A 25,090-nucleotide genomic window follows, 5' to 3' on the forward strand; every position below is an offset into this window, starting at 1 on the left:
GAGTCTAGGTCTGTGGCACCCAGGGTCACACAGCTGGCACTAATTAGAGGCTGGTACTCCATGCTGCTTCTTAATAACTGACATTTTAATAGTGCTTTGTCATCTCACTGAATCCTCATGAGGGCGCTGTGATCCACTTAATAGAATTATATACACAACTGATTTTGTTTGTCAACCTCCACCTGCTTACCTTGCCTTTCCTACTAACAAGACTTTTTTCCCCTCACCTTTTTAAAGCAAGTTTTTAAAAGTCCCCAAAATATTACAAGAGTTTGGCAAAGATAAACTACTGCATGAACTAACCGAGTGTCCTAGGTTCCATAGTGTAAGTTAGAACCACAGAATGTTATGGGTAGCAGCTCCGTGAGGTGGGAAAAGACATGGAGTCAGGGAAGATGTTAAGAGGTCCCAGCTCTCTCCGCCTTAGAACACTCACCAGCCGGGTGATCATGCGAAAGTCACAATTCCTCCTCTCAGAAGCAACAGCTATCATACCTTCCTTATTAAAGGTTGTTATATGTCACATACGTCAAATGAGAATATGGTTAAGTGGCTTCTAGAGCCCTATGCTGCTGTAAATATGTCAGCTTCTAGGATCATAGGTCAAAAGATACTCAGGTGCAACTTTTTCATTCTCCTTACAAGGAACCTGAGACCCACGGAGGTTAAGGTCCCACAGGTGACCATGGTGGGGCTAGGACTTGACCCCAGATCCTGTGACTTTCAAGTCCCAAACTATGTTAACAGATCTTGCTCTCCAATAGGATTTTAACATGGACTCATTACCCTTTCCAAATGGCTATTACATGAAAAAAAAAAATGAAGGATCATAGTTAATAACGGCTTGCATTTGCATAGCACTGACTCCCTCATCTCCTTAGATCCTCATAACCTTACCAGGTACATAGCAGGACAACTCTTATTCACCACTTTAAACATGAAGAGGAAGATGAGGCTCTCACATAAAATGGGACTTTTTCCCAAGGTCCCAAAACACAACCAAGATGTGGCAGAACCAGATGAGGTTTCCAGATCCCTGTAGGTGCCAGATTCAAAACTACTTCCACTGTGACCCCACTGCCTCTCATGTGGAGATGAAGTCTTAAGTGTTTTATTATGATTTGTCTCCTGGGGTCCCATGATGGAAGATAAGCACAGTACAAGACAGCCTGAAGAAGGGAAACCTCAAGGGACATGAGAATTGCCTTCAAGTATTTGACATCTTGTCATGGGGAAAGGGGGTTAAACTGATTGGCCCCAGAAACATGACCAGGAGCAAAATGTGGATGTTTCAGAGAAGCAAATTTTAAGCTTGAGGTCAGGAAAAATTTCCTAACGAGGAGAGTGGAATGAGCTGCCTGGGAGGTAGTGGGTTCCCTCACTTGAGACTGACAGACAGACTTGAGTGTGTTACAGAGGGAATTTATTTTTTCAGACAGGCTAGACTACATGAGCCCCCTGGTCCCTTCCAACTCTGAAATTCTGAATTCTCAATTCATAGCCCAAACCTTTCATTTTTACGGATAAGAAACCAGGGCCTGGAGAGGGGAAATAAATTTCCTAAATTCAGAAAGTGGTAGGGTCAAAGCTCCGGATTCCTATTCCAATGCTCTTTCCAAAATTATCCCCTTAATTTGAAGGAAAAAATAAAATATTTGAGTAAACTTAAAAGTAGTGGAGGAATGCAAATTGAAACAAGCCTGAGGTTTCACTTCATACCTTGCAAACTGGCAAAGAAGACAAAAGGTGGAAAGATAAGTATACCAAGATATTGCTGGTGGGGCTATAAATCAATACAACCATTTTAGAAAAGAATTTGGAACTATGCGAAATAAAGGGACTAAACTGTCCATACCCTTTGACCTAGAGATTTCTTTATTAGGTTTGTCCTCCAAGGAGGATGTCAATAAGAAAAGAGCCCACATACACCAAAATATTTATAGCAGTACTGTTTCCCAAGAATTGGAAACAAAGAAGATGCTCACTGATTGGGAAATAACTAAAGAAATTGCGGCACATAAATGGTACGTAAGACGACTATTCTATGAGAAATGGTTGATGTGATGGATACAAAGAGGCAAGAAAAGACCTAGACGAACTAACAGAAGCAGGGTGAAATAAGCAGGGCCAAGAAAACAATATGCAAAAAGAGTTGCAACAATATAAATAGAAAGAACCACAGCAAAACTGAATGTTGCAAAATTACAAAGAATAAGCACAACTCAAAAGAAGAGACAGGAAAAGGCCCCTCCAACTCACCTCTTTGCAAAGGTGGGAGAAGTCTACCACTATTGTATACTGCACATATTTTCAGATTTTTTTCATTGTACTGATCAGTTATGCTGAATTTTTTCTTGTTTTTTTTCTTTGAAAAATACTATTATTATATGGGAGGACTCTGGGGCAGGAGGAACTAAGGGAGGGTTCCTAAGAATTACACTCATGTAAAAAAAAGACATTAATAAAAACATATCTTTTAAATATAAGTAATGGAGCAAAGCTTCCTTGGAGGCCATGGGGCCTCATGGAATTGCTTTCAAAATTTGGGTCCCAGTAAGACCTCAAAGGGCACAAAGTGTCAATGAGAGTGGGAGGAGCCCCCAGCTATCCCGTTCTTTCTTCAATATTTTATAAACTACCCAAATGCCAAGAGTAATTCCCCTCAAAATGAAAAATAATACATTTGAATACCATAGAAAATTTGCAATGCCATCACAGATCCTTAGTAACAGAAAGGCTCTCAGAAATCAATCTCCTGCCGGCCAGATAAAGACAGTGACTTCAGACTCAAATGGGACATCTATTCGATGTACACATTTCTATTTGCCATCATGCTAAGTAAGTCTTTTTCTCCTCAACAATTCCATATTTGTCTGAGCCAAATGCCAAAGGGTTTTTTGTGGCATGCTTCCAAGCATGGTGGGGTACAAACAGTCCAACAGACAGGCCTGTGGATCTGAGATCCCTGCTTCAGAGTAACTCAGATCACCATCTCTTCTCACCAATAAGAAAGGGTTACCGCCTAGAAAATAAAGCCTTTATGCTCATCAAGGTCACATAATTTCACACTAATACAAGTAAGCTGCATCTCAGAGCCAGACTCATCAAGATTTGTTAAAACTAGCATATAAAAACAGTATTTGATGAAATCAAACACAACATTGGCTTGTAAAAAAGAAAAGAAAAACCCAACAATTGTTTATTCCCCTCAATGACTTGGCAAACAAATTACCAGACAATAATGCTGGTTCCATTCACTCCCTGGCTTTCTCTCTATAAATACAGGCTCCCGTTCCCATGCTCACAACAAAAGGCTGGACCATCAAGTTGTCAGGAGGATCTGACTCTACCATTCCAACTATTCCTAGGTCATGAAAAAGCAAAATGAGGATTCCCTGGGATTTGGGACAGTGAAAGCACTGAAGGTCGAAAGTCCACTATGAAACTTCCTACAATTAAGCTACTAGCAGAAAAAAAGCCTGCTGGGTCAGCAGTGACCATATACGCTTGTGGGGGCTGTATGAATTTAATTATATGATGAATGACATTCATCTTCAATTAGGATTAATTGGTCCAAATCTGCTAGCACCGCACCCAAGGCAGCAGTCAAATGGCCTGCTACATAGATGCGATTTTTGTTTTGTTTTGTTTTGTTTTGGTTTTTTGCTAAAAATCTCAGGCAGGGCACATCCCGAGATCAGGTGGGCCACACTACCAATAAGCCTCATGTCAACCACTCAGGTAATAAATGAACACCATGATAATAGCAAAGACATACATGTATACACAAATGTGTATATATATATATGTACACTTGAATACTTAACATACTGAAGCAGACAAACATATATATGCATTTACATATGCGTATACCCTTCATATATCATGTATGCTGTATGTTATATGTGTATAAACACACACACATTTATTTTTAATCAAATGTGATAGAAAATTTACTTGAGTGGACCTTAAAAAGTTATTCCTCATTGGCTAAACTGACAGACCCTAACAGGCTCCTACTGTGATCACACAGATTTATTTTCCTGGTTCTGTAAGTGATGCTTCATATCCCCTGTAGTTAATATTTGGTCCCGATTTTTCTCATAGAGTTCCAGCATTGTCTGTGTGTCCTGGTCTGCCTCAATCACCTAGAAAAGAAGTAAAAGAGAAATCAATTAATGAAATTCATTTCTATAATTAGCCAGGAGGATCACTCTGTGACGGAGAGGAAGAGGTTAACTGTTGCTTTACCAATGAGACTCAAAGAAAGGAAAAGGTCAAATCCATCACACTGGTGTAAGTTTTATGGATCACAGAAGGACACAGCTGGAAGAGACCTTTGAGACAGTCCCATCCAATCTTTATGTTTTCAGACAACGTTAAAACATTAGACTGTGAGCTCCTCAGGAACGGAACTATCTTTTGCCTGTATCCCCAGCATTTAGCACGATGCCTGACACATAGCAGGCACTTAATCAATGTTTACTGACTGAAGACTGACAGAGTATTTCCCAAACTTAGGTCAATTTTCTACCCTCCCTTAGGCCAAGCTCACTAATTCTAAAGTAGCAGTTCCTAGTTTTTTCTGTGTCACTGTCTGTCCCTGTGACAGTCCAGTGAAGCCTATTCCCAGAATCATGTTTTTAAATGCATAAAATAAAATACATGGATTACAAAGGAAACCAATTATATTAGAACAGTTATCAAAATATTAAAAAAATAAAAGTTCATGGGCCCCAGGTTAAGAATCCCTGCTTTAGAGCCAAATATTGTAATACCTCACTTATCTGGAAATGATTGAATTTAGCAGCCTCATCCATATAGAATACACTGTTCTGACATTTTAGTTGTATCTAATTCCACGACCCCATCTGGGGTTTTCTGGGCAAAGATATTGAAGTAGTTTGTCATTTCCTTCTTCAGCTCATTTTATAGACAAAGATACAGAGGCAAACAGGGTCAAGTGACTTGTTAGGGTCACATGGCCAGGAAATGTCTCAGGCCGGATTGAATTCATGAAGATAAGTCTTCCTGACTTCAGGCCCAGTACTCCATCCACTGCACCACCCAATCACCCATAGAATATACAGCCAGTAGCAGACAAGGCCTCCTGAGGAGCTTAATCAGCTATCTCCAAAAATGTAAATTAAGTTCATGTAGTAAACAGAAGTGCCTTTTCTCAGCCTACTGACTTGAGACAGAACTCTAAAAAGTTAGGGTAAAACCAGCTGCTTCACTCATAGGGGATGGCGGACACACACTTAGAAGGAAGACACCTGGGAGAAATACACATATGGTGGCCAAAAATAACGCCATTAGTGTTATTCTCAGCACACTAAAAGCTGAGATGGACAGGGCTATTCAGTGAAGGGGGATATCTATATCTATATCCAGCTCCTATGGCCATCACTGGACACAACACAGAACACCAACAGATGCTTGTTATGATGCCATGAATCTTCGAAAAAGCATGTGAACTCTGTTCTGAGTCCTCTGGGGATTCCAGAAAGCCTGTCATTCAGATAGGGTTAAAGTAAAAAGCATTTTTTTTAATTTGGACAATTCACTTTGGCATGGAGAGAAAAGGTAGTTTGAGTGCTGCAGTAGAAAGTGGGAAAGATTTGAAGTCAGAAAACCTGGGTTCAAATCCCTCTGCATTTACTTCCTGTGTGGAGTAAATAGGCCTTAGTTTCCTTAATTTGAAAAGGAGTGGGGTTGGATTAAAGGACCTTTGACGTCCTTTACAGATCTAAACCATGACTCTATGAACACATCATTTCCTAAAAGTACTGGATAAGCATACCATCATTATTCTTCTTCCATGGACTCAAAAGTAGAGTAATTTTAGATCTCTTTCTCCTGCCAACACATAATAAGTTGTACTAGGAGTACTAGTCAGTAGTGCTGGTGGTAAGTACTAGTAGTACTAAGTAGTAGTAATGGTTCATACTAGTAGTACTAGGTAGTAGTAGTACAAAGTAGCAGTAGTGGTGGTGGTGGTGGTGGTAGTAGTAGTAATAGTAAGCACTTTATATAGAACCTTAAGGTTTGCAAAGCACTCTACAAACATTTTATTTTCACAACAACCCTGAAAGGCAAGTGCTATTATTATTCTTATTTTACAGAAGAGGAAACAGAGGCAGACATAGGTTAAATGACCTGCCCAAGGTCACATAGACAGTAGCTTGAATGCCTCTGCCTCTCCCTCTCTCTGGGCCTTTCTATGTCTTTCTGTCTCCTTTCTTTTCCCCTTTCTTCCCATCTCATTCCCTCTCCTCCTTTCTCTCTGCCATCCCTTCTCCCTCCCTCCCTCCCTCTCTCCATGTATGTATGTACATATATATGTATGTGTGTGTACATATATATATATATATATATATATATATATATATATGTACACACACACACACACACACACACACACACACACACACACACACACACCTTCCCTCTGGGCTTCTATTTCTTCTGGCATCAAACAGGTATAATATTTGTTTCACCTCCCTAATAGGATTGTTGTGAGAATTAGACACGTTTAGTATCATAGATGTAATGCTGGAAGGGACCTTTGAAGTCATGAAATATAATAGCCTAATTTTTACAGATAAGGAAGTTGAGTCCCAGACAGGTTAAATAATTTGCCCAAGGGCACACAGTGATAGTGCTGAGATTTAAACGCAGGTCCTCTGATTCCAAATCCAGGGCTCTGAAGTGTTTTGTAACTCCAAAAAGCACTAGAGAAGTGCCAGCCATTACTCATGTCTTCATCTCTTTCTCCTCATCTGTACAGTGCGGATACTCACACCTGCACCAACTACCTCAGGAGGCAAACATGTGATAGGTACCTCAAGTACAACAGAAATGTGATCTCTTGCTACTGTGAACCTCCCAGAAGAATCTAACCATGTTCCCCCGGATAGAGAGTTGAGTCCTGCTTAGAATGAGATGATGCTAACTCCCCTTGTAAACTAACTCTTGAGATCCTGCAGCTTTCCACCTTCTGACAGATGGATAGTGCTTCGTTCTAACTCCCAGTATGGTGAGTGTCGTTCTGGAAAGCCCCAATTCAGCCGGCTGTTCTTCTGAAAGCTGGGGTAAACATACTTACGAGAACAGGAGAGGGCACTTTGAAGAGGGTTTGCTTAATTAGCCACTCCTCATACAGCTGGTGGATGGCTTCCAAATATTCCTGTAAAATCGTTTAAACACACAAAGCTATGGTGAGTCTTGACATGAGCAAAATCTCCTTCAGCAATCCAACTTTGGCCATCAGAGGTGACGGCCAAATATAGCTACCAGGGCTGGGACTCAGACAAACCACACAATGGAAAATTTTGATAACAGACTCGGTGAAGAGGAGGTTTGGTCAACAAAACAACATATGGAGGTTGCTGTATCACGGGCATTTGGAAGTTCTCCCTGATCCTCAGCCCCATCAGTAATACCTTTCCGCTCAGGCCTCACCTAGCACTCTGTTGTGCATCTCTCTGATGCACTTGTCACATATGTTAGTTACGCATTATATGCACTGCATCTCCACAGGACAGGACTTGGTAGAACAGAAAAATCAGCTGGATTTGGAGTTATTAGACTCATGTTTGAATCTCAGTACCTGTGCGACCCTTGAAAAATCATTTAACTCCTTTGAATCTCAGTTTCCTCATCCATAAAATGAGATGGATTAGAGGATTCCTAAAGTCCCTTCAGTCTCTAAATCTATAATCTGAAGGGGTTGTGTCAGAGCTCAACTTTGCAGCTCTCCCCAGGACATAGCTCTCTAAACATAGTAGGTACTTTAAAAAGGTTTATTGAATGAACAACAAAAAGAACACTGAACTTGGAGTCAAAAAGATGGGATTTAAGTGTAGCCCCGCTATTTACTAAGTAGCTATGTGACTTTGGATTTTACTTCTCTGAAATCGTAGACGTCCCCTCTACAGGCCTCAGGTTATACCTTTGACAACCCTTAAGATCAGAGATTTTGTAGTTGAAAAGGATATGAAGGGAGATCTAATCCAACTCACTCATTTTACAGATGTGAAGACTGAGGCCCAAAGAGTATAAGGCACAAAGTCGCATAGAGTCCTGGTCTTCTAACTCCAAAACCAATGCTCTCCACAGGAGATGTGTGATGCTGCTTCTCGAAGGCCCTCCCACCTTCACAAGCCATCTTTGGAAGATCAAGTCAATCTAATCCAGTAAGTATTTACTAAGTACCTGCTATTTTCAAGGGATTACACTTAGTGCTTGGGATACAGAGACTGACACAATAAGGGAAACATTCTAGAAGATTCTCAAAGAATTTGCATCCTTTTGGAAGGATACAACATATATAGTCAGAGAAGTATGCAACTGATCATTTGAGGAGACAAAAGCATCACTGGCAACTCAATGGATCAGGAAAGAATTCCCACAGAAACTGGTCCATAAGCCAAGCCTCACAGGAAGTTAAAGATTCTAAGAGGCAAAGGCAAGGAGGTAGCTTGGAGACATGCTTGGAGGCAGTCTGTGCAAAACCATGGAGGTGGGAGATGAAGTTTGGCTGAAACCAGAACATGTGAAGGGATCAGATGAAATCACATGTGCAAATGTTGCTGCAGACATAAAGCACCATATAAACGTGAGCTATATTCATTATGCATCATTTTACATTACAACCGTCTGATACGCCACGTGAGTTATTTCCCACCAAATATCCTGCTCCCATCTCATTAGCAAGAACTTCTGCTTCCCTAGCTGTCGAAATTCAACTTCCAGCCAAAATCACAGGAGACTCCAATCTGTCTGGCTTCTTTGACTCTTACCTCTCCAGCAGCAGCTGGTCTCCTGCCTGGCCTCTCCCCTCTCCTGTGAGACACCTGATTCTCTGTGGCCAGGTCACCCCAACCCTTCAGTCCTTCCTGCCAACAAAACAGTCACCTTCACAGTGACTCTCACGAGAGGGAGAGAAGGAAGCACTCCCAAACTCCATTACGTCTCTGTCTACTTCCCAGCAGCAGCAGGAGTTTCATAACAAGGAGCTTGGAATATTACCACTAGAAGGGACTATACAATCACTATTTCTGTTTTTTATGTAATTAATTATTTTCCTAATGTTGAATCATCCTTTTATCCCTGGTATGAATCCAACTGGGTCACAGTAAATAATTTGGGGGCTATACTGCTGAAGGCTCTTTACTAGAATATTAGTTTAAAATTCTATATCAGCAGAGAAAATACCAGAATCATCAAATCTCAGAGCGAGGTGGAACCTGGAATCCAGTCTAATTTTCTACCTGATGCATGACTCTCCTCCCTAGTAGCCCCTTTCTTTTCTGAACATCTGTTTGCTCACCCAGAAAACAGGGATAGCACACTCTGCACCCTCACTGTTGTGGTGAGGAAAGTGCTTTGTGAACCATAAAGTCTTGATTTTTAATCACCGGACATAATAATAAATGTTTTTCCATTCATTCATAATATTCATAGCTAGCTTTTATAAAGTGCTTTAAGGGTTGCAAAGTGCTTTACATGCTGGTTTGTCTGATTCTCACAACAAATCTGTGATGTAAGTGCTATATTATCCACAGGCAGACAGAGGTGAAGTGACTTGGTCAAGGTCACACTTGAGGCAGGATCAAGATCTGAACTCAGATCTTCCAGACGCTAAGTCCAGTGCTCTATCCACTGAGCCACTATTCATTCATTCAAGAGTGACTGGCTTCTTTCTCAAGCTAATTTGCAGTAATGTTAATTGATCTTCCAGAGGGAGCTGATAAACCCTGAGTTTTCAGAAACGTAAATGGCTAAGAGGATGCATGCTATAAGCCTACAAGACAGTCAGACTGTGCTGGGGCACCTCTGATTTATAATATGGTTACCACCGTGATTATCATTCATGGTAATTACACTTATCGTATTCCTGTGTAGTATATCTGTGTTGATATCTTATTCTCCTTGTATACTATGAGCTCCATAAGGGCAGAGATTCCATCTTAACAACACTCTAAACTTCCCCAGCACACTGTATGGATCTCTGCATACAGCAGAGGTCTAATTGCTGTTGTGCTGGGATTCCCCTTTAAAGAGCGACTATTCCCCACTGGGGAGTTCTGGAGGCCCAGGGGAAATTCAGGGTTGGCTAGAAGCAGTGACACTGGTTTAGAAAAACCAGTGTTCTTATATATAAAGTTCCCACTTCATAATTAGCAGGGGTAGTAGAAAGAAAACAAATTAATTTGACAGTTATTAAGCACCTACTGTGTGCACAACACCACGGTAGGCACTGGGGAAGAAATGGTGCTATGTCAGACATGGTTCTTGCTCTCAGGGGGCTTGGAATCTAGGGGGAGGCCTGGGAAAGAAGGAACATGTAACACACTAACTTTGCAACCATTATACAGCAAAATAGACTATAATAAGAAAATAAGAATATAGAGGAGAACTAGAGCCCTATTCCAATGCCTCATCATGGTGGGGGTTCCCAAAGGCTATGTGAGACCAGTGTGGATCCTGCCACACTGAGCAGAAAGCCCCAGGCAGTCTGAAGCAACAGCAGCACTGTAGATTCTCAAACATATCAGCCCAGGATGGGAGTCCAAAAGAACTGAGTGAGAAAGAAGCACAGAACTCCAGGTAATAGCAGCAGCCAGTCCTGAGACTATCAGCCCAAAGATTAAATGTCTGCAAGTCACCTACTTGAACTTCTGGGAGCCAAGATGGCGGAGTGATCTGTAAATGCTCTCCCTCTCCTTTTGTTGACCTTGAAAAACCCAGAGAATATTTCCGCAGGAAAAATTCTGGAATAGTGGGATCAGCCTAGGGATAAACAATCTCTTAGCCAGAGAGACTAGCAAAATTGCAAAGAGGAGTCCCTCCTGCTGTGGCTGAAGGGGACCAGTGCAGGACTGGAGCTGTACTGGACAGCCCCACCTCAATGAACCTGGAGGAGATATTGAACCCCAGGCCTGGAGCCCATAAACACCAACACCAGGACCCCAGGCATGCCTTAGCACAGCCAGGAGAATTGGACAGACACTAGTGCAGGTGGGAATTCACCAGCCACTGAGCCTGCCTGTGCTCAAGCTCAGGAGAGGAGATCTCTTGTGGTCAGACCACCCCTCTCCCACCCCTCTCCTACTACAGCTCCAGGGTAACTCCAGGGAAAACTCAGTAAGACTTCACCTGGCCTCTGCTTTGGCACATGAGTCAGCTCAGCACCAGGTAAATAGCAGCATTCTAGCTTCTAATTGAAAGACCCAGAGGCTACAATACAAAAAGCCTCAAGTTCTGACCACAGGAACTGTGAGACAGAACCCCTTGTGCCCCAGAAGCAGAGATCCACTCTAAAAGCCAGGAAAAGCACATTCATCATGAGGAAGAAGCAAACCAGCAAACAACAGATCATAGAAGCTTACTATGGGGACAAGGATCAAAACACAAATACTGAAGAGATCAGCATTGAGACTGTATTCCCATCTGAAACCTCAGAAGGGAATATGAACTGGTCTCAAGTCCAAAAAGCATTCTTGAAGAGCTCAGGAAGGATTTTAAAAGCCAAATTAAAGAAGTAGGAAAAAAACTGGCCAACAATTTTAAAAATATGAAAAAAGAATTCATGGAAGAATTTAAAAAGAAAATTGGACAAAGGGATAAAGAGATACAAAACCTAACTGGAACAACTGGACAAATCTGAAAAGGAGATGCAAAAGTTAACTGAAGAAAACAATATAGTAAAAATCACAACTGGGCAAGAAGAAGTTAATGACTCTATGAGACATCAAGAATCAGTCAAACAGAATCTAAAGAATGAAAAAAAAATAGAAAAAAATGTAAAATATCTCAATGGAGAAACAACTGAGCTGGAAAATAGATCCAGAAGAGAAAATCTAAGAATTATTGGTCTACCCGAAAGCCACGATGAAAAAAAGAGCCTGGACAGTATCTTCCAAGAAATCATCAAGGAACACTGCCCTGGGGTCCTAGATCCAAAGGGCAAAATAGTCATCGAAAGAGTCCACCAATCATCTCCAAAGATGAGGAGAGAGGAAGTCCTAGAAGGGCCAATGACCACAAACACTTCTCTCCAGCACTTCCTAACATATTGAGGGGGGTAGGGGGAGGGCATGAAGATGCAAAGTTTAGATAAGTCACAGAGATAAGACCAGAAAGGCAAGGTGGTGCACCAGACTGTGGAAGGCCCTGAATGCCAGGAAGAAGAAAGGCTTTCACAGGTCTGCTAACACACTACATAGCTATAGTTAGAGGACCAGCCTCGGAAAGCCATAGAAACTCCTGAAAACTATTTATGAAGGCAAGCAAGGTTAGTAATTTCTCCATCAATGGATGGAGTAACCTGTACAAAAAACTCTCTGATCCTAGAATTATTGGAGAAGAGGGAGAACAGAAGGAAGAGAAGCAAAGGTACAAATAATAAGGCTGGAGGAAAGAAGGCAAAGTTACAGATTTGGGGGCTCGACTTTGAGTAGAAAAAGGGTTTCCTTACCAATGGAATGATTTTTTCTTCCTCTCTGCATCTCATCTTCAATCTCTTGTAACAAGTCTCAGGAGAGGTCCGGAGATAAACTGCCATTAGGAAACAGTATTAGAATGTGCAGTCACTGAGAAGAGTTTACAATATGGTTATTGAAAAGGTGTCTTTGACTTCTCTATGTAAAAGCTGATTAGCGAATGACAAAAAGCTAAAGAAATGGGAGCTGGCATAATCTTCACTAACAGCTACCATATGATGGGGCTGGCTTATTCCACAGAGTAATAGATTGCAAACTGCTTTGCAAGCATGATCTCATGATCAATAACTCTGAGGGGAGGTGTCACCATTGTCCTTATTTTACAGATGAGAAAACTGAGGCAGACAGAGCTTTAAGTTATTTGCCCAGGGACCAACAGCTCATTAAGTACGGAGAGATATAAATATATGTTTATACAGCTAGGTCCTAATCAGTGTGAATGATGAATCCTCTGAAGTGGCTGCAAGCATTCAAATTCACACTATTTGAAGTTATAATTATATAAAAGGTCGTTACTGGTTCTAGCCCAATGGAAATACACAGTGTGGATGTGAACGCAAAAACTGCATCACTAGAGAATCTGTGATTTCACCAGCATAGAATACTCCCAATGAAGAAGTACCCTGAGCCAGTGTAGATGGGCACCTGCTCTGCAACTCTGCAAATTAGTCACCTGGAAACACAGAGGCTATCCAACATGAGTCTTCTCAACTCCCCTCTTTCACGAGGTTATAGGTTCATAAGATCTACAGCCTGAATGAACATACCTGGTCGAAGTCCCTCACTTTTACAGTGTTGGAAAGTGAGGCTCCCAGGAAACACAGAGGCACAGCAGAGCCAGGATTATAACTTGGATCTTTTGACTCCAAATTCAGTGTTCTTCTACTCTACTATTCTAAGCTCTTCCATTAGACTGTGAGCTTCTCCAGGGCAGGAGATGCCTTGCCTTTCTTTATATCCCCGGCACTTAATACAGTACTAGGCACCCAGGAGGTGATTAATAAATTCTAGCTGACTCCCAGGCACCACCTCCCTCCAAGAGCTGCAGGGTGGGAAAGGCATTTCAAAGCAATAAAGATCTAATTTAGGCTAGCCACAGGGCGGATAAACATACCTCTTACCTATGAGATCAACTGAAACATTGATGTTCTTCACAATCCAGTCAAACCATTCAGTTAAGATCACATAATCCACCTCAGGCATCTTGCCACTGAAAAGACAGAAGCAACCTTTACTGCTCTCCTCCTCCTCTTCCATATCACGAGGTATCCCGCAGCACCCCAAGTACTAAAAGCAATTGTGATATGCCAACACACTGCTCAGTTTTTTTGTTTTTGTGATAACTGATCCTCATGTCAGGAATGACCTACCTACCCCTCACCTACCCCTTCCTCTAGTGATCCCTTGTGTCCTTCAAAATTCAACTCAAACATCACTGCCTACACAAGGACTTCCCCAATCCCCCTCCCAGCTGCCGTCGCCCCTCAAAAGAACTTGCATATGTTCCATATCTACTTATCTACGTACATGTGGTCTCTCCAGTTAGAACGTAACACTTCTGAAAGGCAGGGACTATTTCATTTGTTTTCCTTGTATTTCCAGAACTTGACAAGGTGTTTAACCTATCAGAGGTGTCTAATGAATGTTGCTTGATTGATTGTAGTGTGTGTGTGTGTGTGTGTGCGCACGCGTATGTGTGTGTGTGTGTGTGTGCGCGTATGTGCGTGTGTGTGTGTGTGTGTGTGTGTGTGTGTGTGTGTGTGTGTGTGTGTGTGTATCTTGAGAATGTTCCTGTCTCCTCACTTAAAATGTGAGCTCTGAGAAGGCAGGAATTGTTTCATTTTTACCTTTGTATCTTCGCACCCTGCCTGGCATATAACAAGTAACGCCTGTTAATTGTCATCCTCACACTGGGGGAACTTCTTTATTTTAAGAGTCATGTCTGACTCTTCATGACTCCAATTGGGGTTTTCTTGGCAAAGACGTTGGAGTGGTTTCCCATTTCTTTCTACAGTTTATTTTACAGATGAGGAAATTGAGGCAAACAGGGTTAAGTGACTTGTCACATAACTAGGAAGTTTCTGAGGCCAGACCTGAACTCACAAAGATGAGTCTTCCTGACTCCTGGCCCAGCACTCGATCCACTGTGCCTTCTAGCTGCCTGCAATTTGTTGTTGTTCAGTCATATCCAACTCTTGGTAACTTCGTTTGGGATTTTCTTGGTAAAGATATTGGAGTGGTTTGCCATTTCTCTCTCCAACTCATTTGACAGATGAGGAAACTGAGGAAAAGTGACTTGCTCAGGGTCACACAGCTAGTGTCTGAGAACAGATTTGGACTCAAATGAGTCTTCCTCACTCCAGGCCCAGCACTCTATCTACTGCACCCCCTGGCTGCCTCTATTTAATGGGCTACACCCCCATAATGCCCAGATTAAAACAGTCAGATAAGCATTGCTCAGTGACAAAGAAAGGACCCTCTGCAAGGAACTACAATATGCAGTTTGGTAGACCATTAACAGTGACACCTGTGATGATTTCTATGCCTTATTGACAATTTACTAGCAAGGGTAGGATGTTCCCTCACTCCCAAAGCTGGTGACCCTTCTGCCACTATCCTGTACTCAGTAATAGACCAAGATGATGCATGCTGAGGCTGGAACATACCAGCTTTTCACTGGGAAACATGCAAGGAGACACATAGAGACATGCAAAGGAACCAGGAGACAGAAAAACACAGAGACAGGGAGGACAAGTACATAAAGGCAAAGAAACAAAAGATGACCCAGAGAAACAATAAGACCCATTCCATCACCATGGGAACTTCAGAAGGGACACCCATATAAAGAGAGGCAGAGAAATACATGAACAGAAAGCTCAAGGAGAAGACAGCATGGCATGTTCTGAGAGTCAGAAGCCCTGGGGCTTACTCCCGATTCTGTCATGCTAAACGGACATGCAACCTTGAGAAAGGTCCTTCCCTCTAAGCCTGTTTCTTCCTTGGTAAAATGGAGATAATACTTCTTGTAGTCCCGAGCTCAGAGGGGTGCTGTGATGCTGTGGTTCTAGATCTCCCCTCCCTTTCTCAATCAAACTCCCCACAAAAAACCATTTACACTCCCCACCTCTTCTTACTCATTTCCCAACTCTTCTCATCTTTCAATTGAAAATGGCTTCTCCAAAGTGACCGAATGATGTCTAAATTGCCAGATCTAATGGTCTTTGCTCAATCCTCATCTTTCTGTCTTCTAGGCAGCCTCCAGCACTGCTGATCACTGCTTTTGCAGTGTCTTCATAATTGGCCATACCCACTATCAGGGCATGTCCCCCAAGGCTCTGTCCTAGGCCCTCTTCTCTATGCTATTATCTCTCTTGGTGACTCCATTAGCTTTCACAAGTTCAATTATCAAATCTCTGATGAGTTCCAGATGTACGCATCCAGACTTGGGCTCTTGGCATCAGCCAGGCTCATGGCCCTACTGTGATCCTCAGTACCTCACTCCCATCAATCCCACATAATTAATCTGTTGGCAGCTTCTGTCATTTCTAACAATGTCTTTTGTATATATCCCCTCCTCCCTGGTCCACATCCTCACCACTTCTGTCTTGATGATTGCAGCAGCCTCATAACTGGTCTCTGCCTCAAGGCTCTCCCCACTCAATTTCATTCTTTTCACTGTGGGCAAAGTGGTTTTCCTAAAGTTTAGATCTAATTATGGTCATTCCCCTGCTCAAGAAACTTGGGTGGCTCACTAGCATCCCTTGGATCAATTATAAAAAAATAAAGTCCTTTGTTTGATATTAAAGGTTCTTTACAAGCTGGCCCCGTTCTACCTTCATAGTCATAAGCTTTCTTGCCCTCCATGAACTCTATCATCTAGTGACACTGGTGGAAGTGCTGTTCCTTATCTCGTCTTTATGCCTTTGCACTGGCTGGTCCCCATGCCTGGAAGGCTATGCCTCCTCACTTCCACCCAGGCCCTGCAGCTGCTAGTGCCGGGGTGGGAAACCTGTGACCTCAAGGCCACACATGGCCCTTTAGATCCTCAAGTGCAGCCCTCTGACTGAATCCAAATTTCACAGAACATGTTTAGATTCAGTCAAAGGGCCTCACATGAGGACCTAGAGGGCCAACTGTGACCTCGAGGCTGTAGGTTCCCCACCCTTGTAGCTAGTGCTTTCCCCTCTGAGGTTGCCCCTCCATCTACTCTTTACATTTCTTGAATGTCAATGTACCCAGGTATTTAAGTTTTATCTTCCCATTTAGATGGTTGCTCCCTAAAAACAGGGACAATTTTTGCCTTTCTTTGTATCCCCAGTGCTCGGCACAGTGCCTGGCACATAGTCAATGCTTGATAACTGCCTGGTGACTGATGGGATATTAGAAAACAGAACCACAAGATGTGAGAACTAAAAGGGACATATGAACGTAGAATGTCAGAGTTAAAGGTCTCAAGACACAAAATATCAGAATGTCAAAAGTGAAAGGGACCTTAGAAAACAAATGTGGGAACAGAAAAGAATTATTGAGGACAGAATGTTAGGACACAGAGTAAAACACAGCATGTCAGAGCTAGACAAGCCTCTACAACACAGAACCATAGAATGTCAGAGCTAGAGAGAACCTCAGAGGTTAGGTAACCTACTCCTCCCCGCCCCTCTTCATTTTACAGAAAAGAAAATGAGGCCCAGGGGGAGAGTGACTTCCCCATGGTTGCACAGCTTTGAAATGATGCATTCAGATCTCTTTGGCTCCTAGAAATCAAAGGTCAACCCTACAGTGATTAGCAGCAAGTCAGCACTTGGCATCTTAAAAGAGTTTTCCTAATCACTTTATCTCAGAATGCTTTTCCCCAAAGCAAGGACAGGAATAGAGGGGAAACACAAAAATCACTGGTGTACCATGCATGCCATCTTGTGGTACCAACAAGTCATTGTTTTCCTATAATAGATGTTGACCAAAAAAGTAAAACTAAATTGGTATCATATAAGTCTGCCCTTAAGACTTCCCTCGCCCCAACCAAAAAATCTGAGGAAATGTTAAACGCCCTCCAAAATAGAGTAACTATTTTCTTAGGCCTTGGTCCTTCTGTGGCCAAAACTGCATCAAAAAAGATGTATTTATCAAGAGAACTGAACATCTGAGCCAATGGTTTCAATATTATTATGTTCTTATCAGACACTGATCAGCCACCAGCCTCTGTCATTCAACAGATCTATTCTGTGCAGAACACGAAAATACAAAAGTGATGTACAACACAGTCCATACTCTCAGGGGGAGGTGGGGGGGTTGCTTCTGGAATGTACACAAGTACAAGGTAAGGTAGAATATGAAAGGGATGAAGGAGAAATTCAGACAAAGGATTCTCAGAAAATCTGAAGGAATCTAAGAAGGCTTCATGGAGGTGGTGGCACCTAAATTGGGCCTTAGTATCCTATGACATAGAGAGGAATTTACAGATCACCTAGTCATAGGAACAAAGATTTAGGATCATAGAATTAGAGATAGAAAGCACCTTAATCCAACTCCTTTATTTTACAGATGAGGAAACTGAGACCTGAATAGATTAAATCACTTGCTCAAGGTCACACAGACAATAGAGTGGCAAAGATGGGATTATCTAATCCAACCCCCCCCCATTTCCCAAATAAGTAAACTGAAGTCCAGAGAATAGGAACTGACTTGCCCATGGTCACACAGCTCCTAAATGGCAGAGATGATATTAAAACTCAGGTCTTCTGAATCTCCAAAACCATCTCTCTTTCATCAAGAGGCATCTAAAGCCTTCAATAAATTTAATTCCCTCTTCTAGACTGTGCTGTCATTTAATAATCAGGCTCATCACAAAGAAAAAATAAAGCAATGACTATAAATAACACGTGTGGATTATTGTCCACATTGTCTTAGACAAGAAATCTGAACCATTATCAGATTCTGGGGCATGATCTCAGAGGAGTAAATATAAGGTCCCCAAAATCAGAAGGGAAAAGAAGTAACCCCAGTATTTCTGTTGTTTAGTTTTCAGTAGTGTCTGACACCTTGGGAAGTTTTCTTGGCAGATGCTGGAGTGGTTTGCCATTTCCTTCTCCAGATCATTTTACAGATGAAGAAAGACTGAAACAGAGTTAAGTGACTTGCCCAGGGTCACACAGCTAGTAAATATAAGGACACAATTGAACTCAGGAAAATGAAGCTTCCTGACTTCAGGACCATTAGCGCCACCTAGCACTAACATACACAACCTAAAAAGCTGTATCAGACAAGGTATCATTGCGAAATGTCCCTGGCTGCCACTCAAAAATACTAAAGCTTCAAGAAAATGATGATTCATATTAGTTACAAGATTATTTTTAGTTATCTGTGAATGGTAGACATGGAGAGCCAGAATCAAAGGAATGAACCAAAAATCCAAAAATGTTACTGCAAGCAAGAGGTTCAGCTTCCTGATCTGGCAAAACTCAAACCAGAACTATGAGTGAACAGCAAGGTGCCTTAGCTGACATCTTCCCTTTTCCTGAAGAAAATGGGACTGAAAAAATACAGGGAGGAAAAGACATGTTGATGAAAAATAAGCCAACTGCTGGGAAGAAAAGTGGACTGAGAGTTAGAAGACGTGGGTTCTTATCCTGACTGATACTAAGAAGCTGGTGAACTTGGAAAAGTTACTTCCCTACCTGAGGACTCAGCTTTTTCCTCTATGAAATAAGATGATGAAATGATTTACAAGGAAGGCTTCCTCTAGCTCCAACAGCCCATGTGCTAAGAGTCTCCTCTAATACTGTACTCTATGATTCTATGATTCTACATGTAAAGTCCACAACTAGAAGCCCAAAGGGAATAAGAGGGAGTCAAATTTAGATTGTGTCTAAGGATAAAACAACTGACATTTCAATGCCACTTTTAAGACTCATAAAGGACTTTTCTCATGACGAATCTGATGAAGTAGGTTGTTCACGTTGCATTATTCCCATTTTATGGGTGAAGGAACTAAGCCTTAGGGACATTACAGGATTTGCCTATTCACAAAGATGCTTAATAAAACCAGTTGTGGTGGGATTTGAACCATCCAGTTCTCTTGACTCCACATCCAAGGCTCTATCCACTAAGGCCATCCTGAACATCTCCATGATATGCTAGATGGCAGAGCAGGCTTGGGCTGATGGACTGAATCTAACATGATGTAACATAATAAAGATAATGATGACAACCTTCAAAAGTCTGAAGGGTTAATGAGGAAGAAGAGCAACACTGATTCTGCTTGGCCCCAAAAGGTGGTCCTGTGACTAGAAGTTACAGGAGGACAGACTGTGGCTTGGAAGCCATCTGGTCCAACCTGCTCCCAGAAAAGACTCCACACAAACACACAGCCCCAATCCTTCAGGATGCACCTAAAGTCAGATGGAACCCCGCATCTTTCCAGGAAGCTCTCACTTTGGGCCACTTCCTCATTGTTAGAAAATTCTTCCTGACATCAAGACAAAATTGTCTGGACTGTAATTTCCTCCCATTCCTCCAAGGTCTGACCTCTAAGGCCAAACAGACCAAGATTGATCCCGCCTCTTTGTGACTGCTTTTAAAGTCCTTAAAGCCAGCTCTTGGGCCTTCTCTGTGTCTTCTCTTCAAGAAGCTGGATCTGAGGAGGAAGTTCCCATCCCATGGAGCTGTCCAAAAGAAGAATAGACTGCCAGAGGAAGAAGGTGATATCCCTGCCTTCAGTAAGAACTTCAGGTAGGGGGCAGCTGCTCATCAGAGATGCACAGAAGGGGCTCTTACTCTGGGCTGGGGGTTGGTCTCAATGACTTCTGAGGAACTTTACAAACTGAAGAATCTACCATCTACACTGAATGGTAGCCTGTTTCCAGTACTGCTCTCTTTTCTTCAACAAAAATTCATCAGCAATTTCTGAGAATCACATGGCCCATAACAATGAGTTACTGAGTTGTAGGCAATCAAGAAACAAGAATTTATTAAGCACTTACTAAGTATTAGGCACTTAGAGATACAAAGCAAGGCAAAAATAAGTTACATGCCCTGGAAGAGCTTACCATTCAAATGGGGGAGATAACATGAACAGATACGGGTCTGGGGGTTGGGGGGGGGGGGGTGGAGGATAATCTCAGAAGAGACATTAAGAGGCATTGAGAAACACTTCTTATAGAAGATGGGATTCTGGCTGAGGTTTCAAGAAAGCCAGGATGCAGAGAGCATTCCAGGTATGTAAGGGCTATAATTAGAGGGGACCTTTAAAGTTAGCTAGTTCAACCCTTCATTTTACAAAGGAGGGAAGGGTTTTCACGGTTCATAGGATCCTAGTATTTCAGATTTGGAAGGTTCCTGTACATGATATGGTCCAAGGGTTCTTAACCTGGGGACTACTCACTGACCTTCCACGGCAACTGTGGATAAATTTCATGGAGTTCATGAAAATAAAATTGCATTTATTTTCACTAACTTCTAACTAAAATTCAGTAAGTCCTTCAATTATTTAAAAATATGATTCTGAGGAGTCCACATGCTTTGTCAGACTGTCAATTTTGGTCTACGACATAAAAAAAGTGAAGAGCCCCTGATCTAGTTCAACCTTTCATTTTATAGGGGGAATCAGGTCCAGAGATTGGATGTTGACTGAGCCAACATCATCGAGGCCTCATAAGCAGTAAAATCTGGGATTTGGACATGGGTCTAATGATTTCATAGCCAATATTCTTTATAATATACCATGCTGTGATTGTGGCTAGAACACTAGGCCATTAATGTTAAGTGATGTCTTGCCCCAATTTTGGGGATATATACCAAAGTTAAAGGGGTTCCACCAGATTTACCAACCCAAATTAACTTTGGGTTTGAAGGAACATTAGAGATCACCCTTAATTAATTCACTGAAGTTCAGAGAAGAGGAATGGTTTTCCCTTGATGATAGAGTAAGTAGCAGAACAGGGGTTGGAACATAGCACTTCTGACTGTAAATGCAGTGCTTGGCTTGACCAAAGTCTCACAGGTAAGTAAAGAGCCTAGCTAGGATCTGAACCCCGGATCTCTGATAATAAAACCAGTTCTCTTTCCACTGTATCTAAAACAGATGGTTGTTTTGGATGAAAATCAGAGTCAGCACCACACATACCATAAGAACTCGATAAATATGTTGAATGAATGAGGGATAAAATCAGTTTTATGAAAACTGTTCAATGGTTATTTTTAAAAATCAATAAGCCAAGAACTCTACCTTTTATACAAGTTTTCTACAAAAATATATTTAGCACTGTGAATTGACCTCTCCATCATCCGCACTGGTAAAACCTAGAGGAAAAAGAAAAAGTGGTTCATTAGTTTAGTACTTCATATGGACAAATACTGTGAAGCAATTCTCTTCATTTTCTAGGCTACACATCCCACTGTTATATTTGAAAGTTAAGGTAAACTGAGAGACAATGGTCCAAGCATAATCCACATATTAGTTAGGCTAGCAATTGTGTGTCTATGGTCTCTCAATAACACCCCAAGATAGGGTTTACTAGCCTTCATATAATTTTAAGGAGTACAGAGTTGGGTAGGTGGGGAAGACAATTCAATTGGTTATAGGGTAGACAGCATCATAGGGGTGGTGACATGATTGGTTACATCAAGGAAAGATGGTTAGTATTCACATGGGGCTAGTAACCACCCTCTCCAAAAATTAAGAAATGTTCATAGTTTTTATGGAACCCATCTGCCTCTTGTAAACTGTGCTAGAAAATCAAAACTACCAGACTAGGTGTCTCTTGAAAGAAATAAAAACTCCCCTAATTGCACAAGAGCAGACAACATATTTTGGGGGGATGGTACCAAGTTCACTTGTAACTTTAAACTAACTCAGAGGGAAAGTAGAATTCCTGAATTCAACTCAAGGACATAGAAAGGTGGCTTCAGAAAGATACAGACTTAATTACAAAATTAATACATCATAAAATCAGTCATATTACACAATTACTACAGCAGAAATCAATACAGTAGAAACTCAAGGTAATATTAATTTTGATCTTTTCACCACCCTGAGGAAGACCCTCATTGTCTCCACCTTGTTGGCTCTGGAAGGAGGCTTTCCCTTCATCAACACCTGATCTTCCCAGGATGGTGGTAATGAGGTAGTGGGATTCCTAAGGATTTCCATTTTCATGGTTGAAGGAGTTGACTTCAGTGGAAACCACCACTGGATAGAGAGCAGTGTGACAGAAGATGGTGCCCAGAACAACGTCAGTGAGGCACAGATACTGAAATGGCTTGCCCTTTCCTTCTCCAGCTCATTGTACAGATGAGAAACTGAGACAAAAGTGGTTAAGTGACTTGACTGGCATCACAAAGCTGGTAATAGTAAGTATCTGAGGTCAAATTTGAACTCAGGGAGGGAAATTTTCCCGACTCCAGACCCAGCACTCTATGAATTATGGCGGAAGAAGTCAGAGAAGATTTGAAATCAGAGGTCATGGCCTTGTTCCTTGTTACCTGCATGACCATAGATGAGTCTTTTTTATCCCTCTGGGCCTTGGTTACCTGTTCTTATAAAATGAAGGGAACAGTTACTAAATGACCTCTAAAATCCTATGACTGTGAATTTTTTTCATCTCTCTTTATAGTTTATTGGATAAATAAAAAGCTATAGTCTCATTTAAAAGATAAAACAAATTTAAAACGGTGAGCCCATACCTAAATTCTGTAATACAGAAACAAATTAGTTCAAACTCACCCTCAGACACATTTTTAAAAAGTGAAATTTTGGAACTTTAGGAGTGTGTGTACTATTTTCATACTCTTAAATTACAAGCAAAATGTGTTTACATATATAAGAAAATAATCATGAAAACATTCAATTCTAAAGATACTGAGCTATTTTTCCATTCTTTCCTTTCCCTAAAAGTCCTGAAAATATTAGATTAAAGGTCACAATATTGTGAATGGGGGAAAAAAGGGACATAGAACTTATACACTTTAGACTGACTCTCTCTCTCTCTCTCTCCCCCCACCAAAAGGGTTATCAAGGTTTCCTTCAATGTATAAACAGGTTTATTGCAGCTACTTTATAGAGTTTAGGAACTGGAGTCAGAAACAACTCAGTTCAAATCCTGTCTCAGAAATTACCAGCTGTATGACCTGGGCAAATCACCTAACTTTTCTGTACCTTGGCTTTATTATCTATAAAAAGGGGATAATTTTATAACACCTACCCTCCTAAGGTGTTGTTAGGATCCAAATAACATATATAAAATGCTTTGCAAATTTTGTGTTTTATTAATGTTGGCTATTATTCTATATTATTATTTCTGTTGAGCCCAGACTATTATTCTATATTATCATTTATTATATAAGTTATTTTAGATAATAAATCTATATAAATATATTTATATAAAAATATGAAATAAAATGTTATATATCATTATTAATAATAACCTTCCAGTACATAGAAAATGGGGGACAATGGTAGGGAATTGCCTATTTCAACTCTTGACCAAATTTTTTTTTTTCACTAGACCTGGGATTTCATGAGTGATGGGAACCCCCAGGAAAGAAACTCCACCAATGCAAGTCCTACAACTGTTCAGCAACTTATGTATGAGTGTTGCCTGGGACATTAAGAGGTCGAATAATTTGCCAGTGTGTGTCACAATGAACCCATGACTTCCCAACTCTGAGGCCAGCTCTCTAGTTGCATTAAACAACTCTTCCCCAACCTATTAACTTTAAGAAATGTAACTTGGAAAAAGTGATATCCAGGCTTGCAAAAAAAAAAAAAAAAGGTAGACAGCATCATAGGAGTGGTATCTGTTTTCCAAGGACATATATATGAGCCTATACCTCACTCTAATTATTAATTATTATAGAGGTGTAGTTATGCAACCACAGAAAGAATCATTCATATTTATTAGTCAGCATATAAAATGTTGTTGGAAGGGACAAAGAAAGTCAAAGCTGGAAGGGAACCTAGAACAGAATGCCAGCACTTGGAAGGTCCTTAGAACAGAAAACATCAGAGCTGGGTAGCACCTTAGAACCCAGAGCTAGAATGGACTCTAAAATAACAAAGAAAGCTGAAAGTAAAAGGAAATCACCTTCTCTGCTCTCTCATTTTTCAGATGAGCAAACTGAGGCCCAGAGAAGGAAAGCAGCTGGCTTAATATAGTTAAATAGGGCCAGTACCAGAATTAAAATTTTCCTTTCAGTCTTAATGGACAGATTTTCCACTTTACTATGGCTCAACTAACTATAGTAAGAATTTCTTCCTACTAAAAAAAGAAAGGTTCCCTTAAAGTTCACTCTTAGAGTTCTACCTAGGTTAAAAAAAAAAAAGAAAGAAAGAAAATCAAGCCTGTGAAACTCACCAGAGGCTTGGTATGCTGGTCCAGCATGGTAAGCTGCACGTAAGTCTGAAAGGTCATTCCCCATCTTGAGGCATCTTGATACATCAAGCCCTAGAAGGGAAAGGGAGATAAACATTACACTTACACTACAGGTAAAAGAATGACAAGTCCACAGGATTTAGGGCAGGAAGGAGCCACACTCTTCGGAGATTTTACAAGGAAGAAAACTAAAATGGAGAAAATGCCTCCACC

The 25,090-nt window shown here is 41.2% G+C and overlaps 1 protein-coding gene across 1 annotated transcript in view; it reads right to left on the reverse strand.

Moving 5' to 3' along the window:
• Positions 1-1,852: 1,852 nt before the first annotated feature.
• The window catches only part of TK2 (thymidine kinase 2), a 45,164-nt gene continuing 21,926 nt past the window's right edge, over positions 1,853-25,090 (reverse strand). Inside the window, exons 5-10 of the mRNA XM_072635924.1 lie at positions 24,860-24,949; positions 21,733-21,806; positions 13,631-13,719; positions 12,485-12,564; positions 7,109-7,189; positions 1,853-4,148 (exon numbers count right to left, since the gene is read on the reverse strand). Of these exons, the coding sequence (XP_072492025.1) occupies positions 4,026-4,148; positions 7,109-7,189; positions 12,485-12,564; positions 13,631-13,719; positions 21,733-21,806; positions 24,860-24,949 (537 nt within the window). The 3' untranslated portion in view covers positions 1,853-4,025. The remainder of the gene's footprint in view (positions 4,149-7,108; positions 7,190-12,484; positions 12,565-13,630; positions 13,720-21,732; positions 21,807-24,859; positions 24,950-25,090) is intronic.

This window comes from Notamacropus eugenii, chromosome 1 (genome assembly GCF_028372415.1).
Source record: "Notamacropus eugenii isolate mMacEug1 chromosome 1, mMacEug1.pri_v2, whole genome shotgun sequence".
Classification (NCBI taxonomy): Eukaryota; Metazoa; Chordata; class Mammalia; order Diprotodontia; family Macropodidae; genus Notamacropus; species Notamacropus eugenii.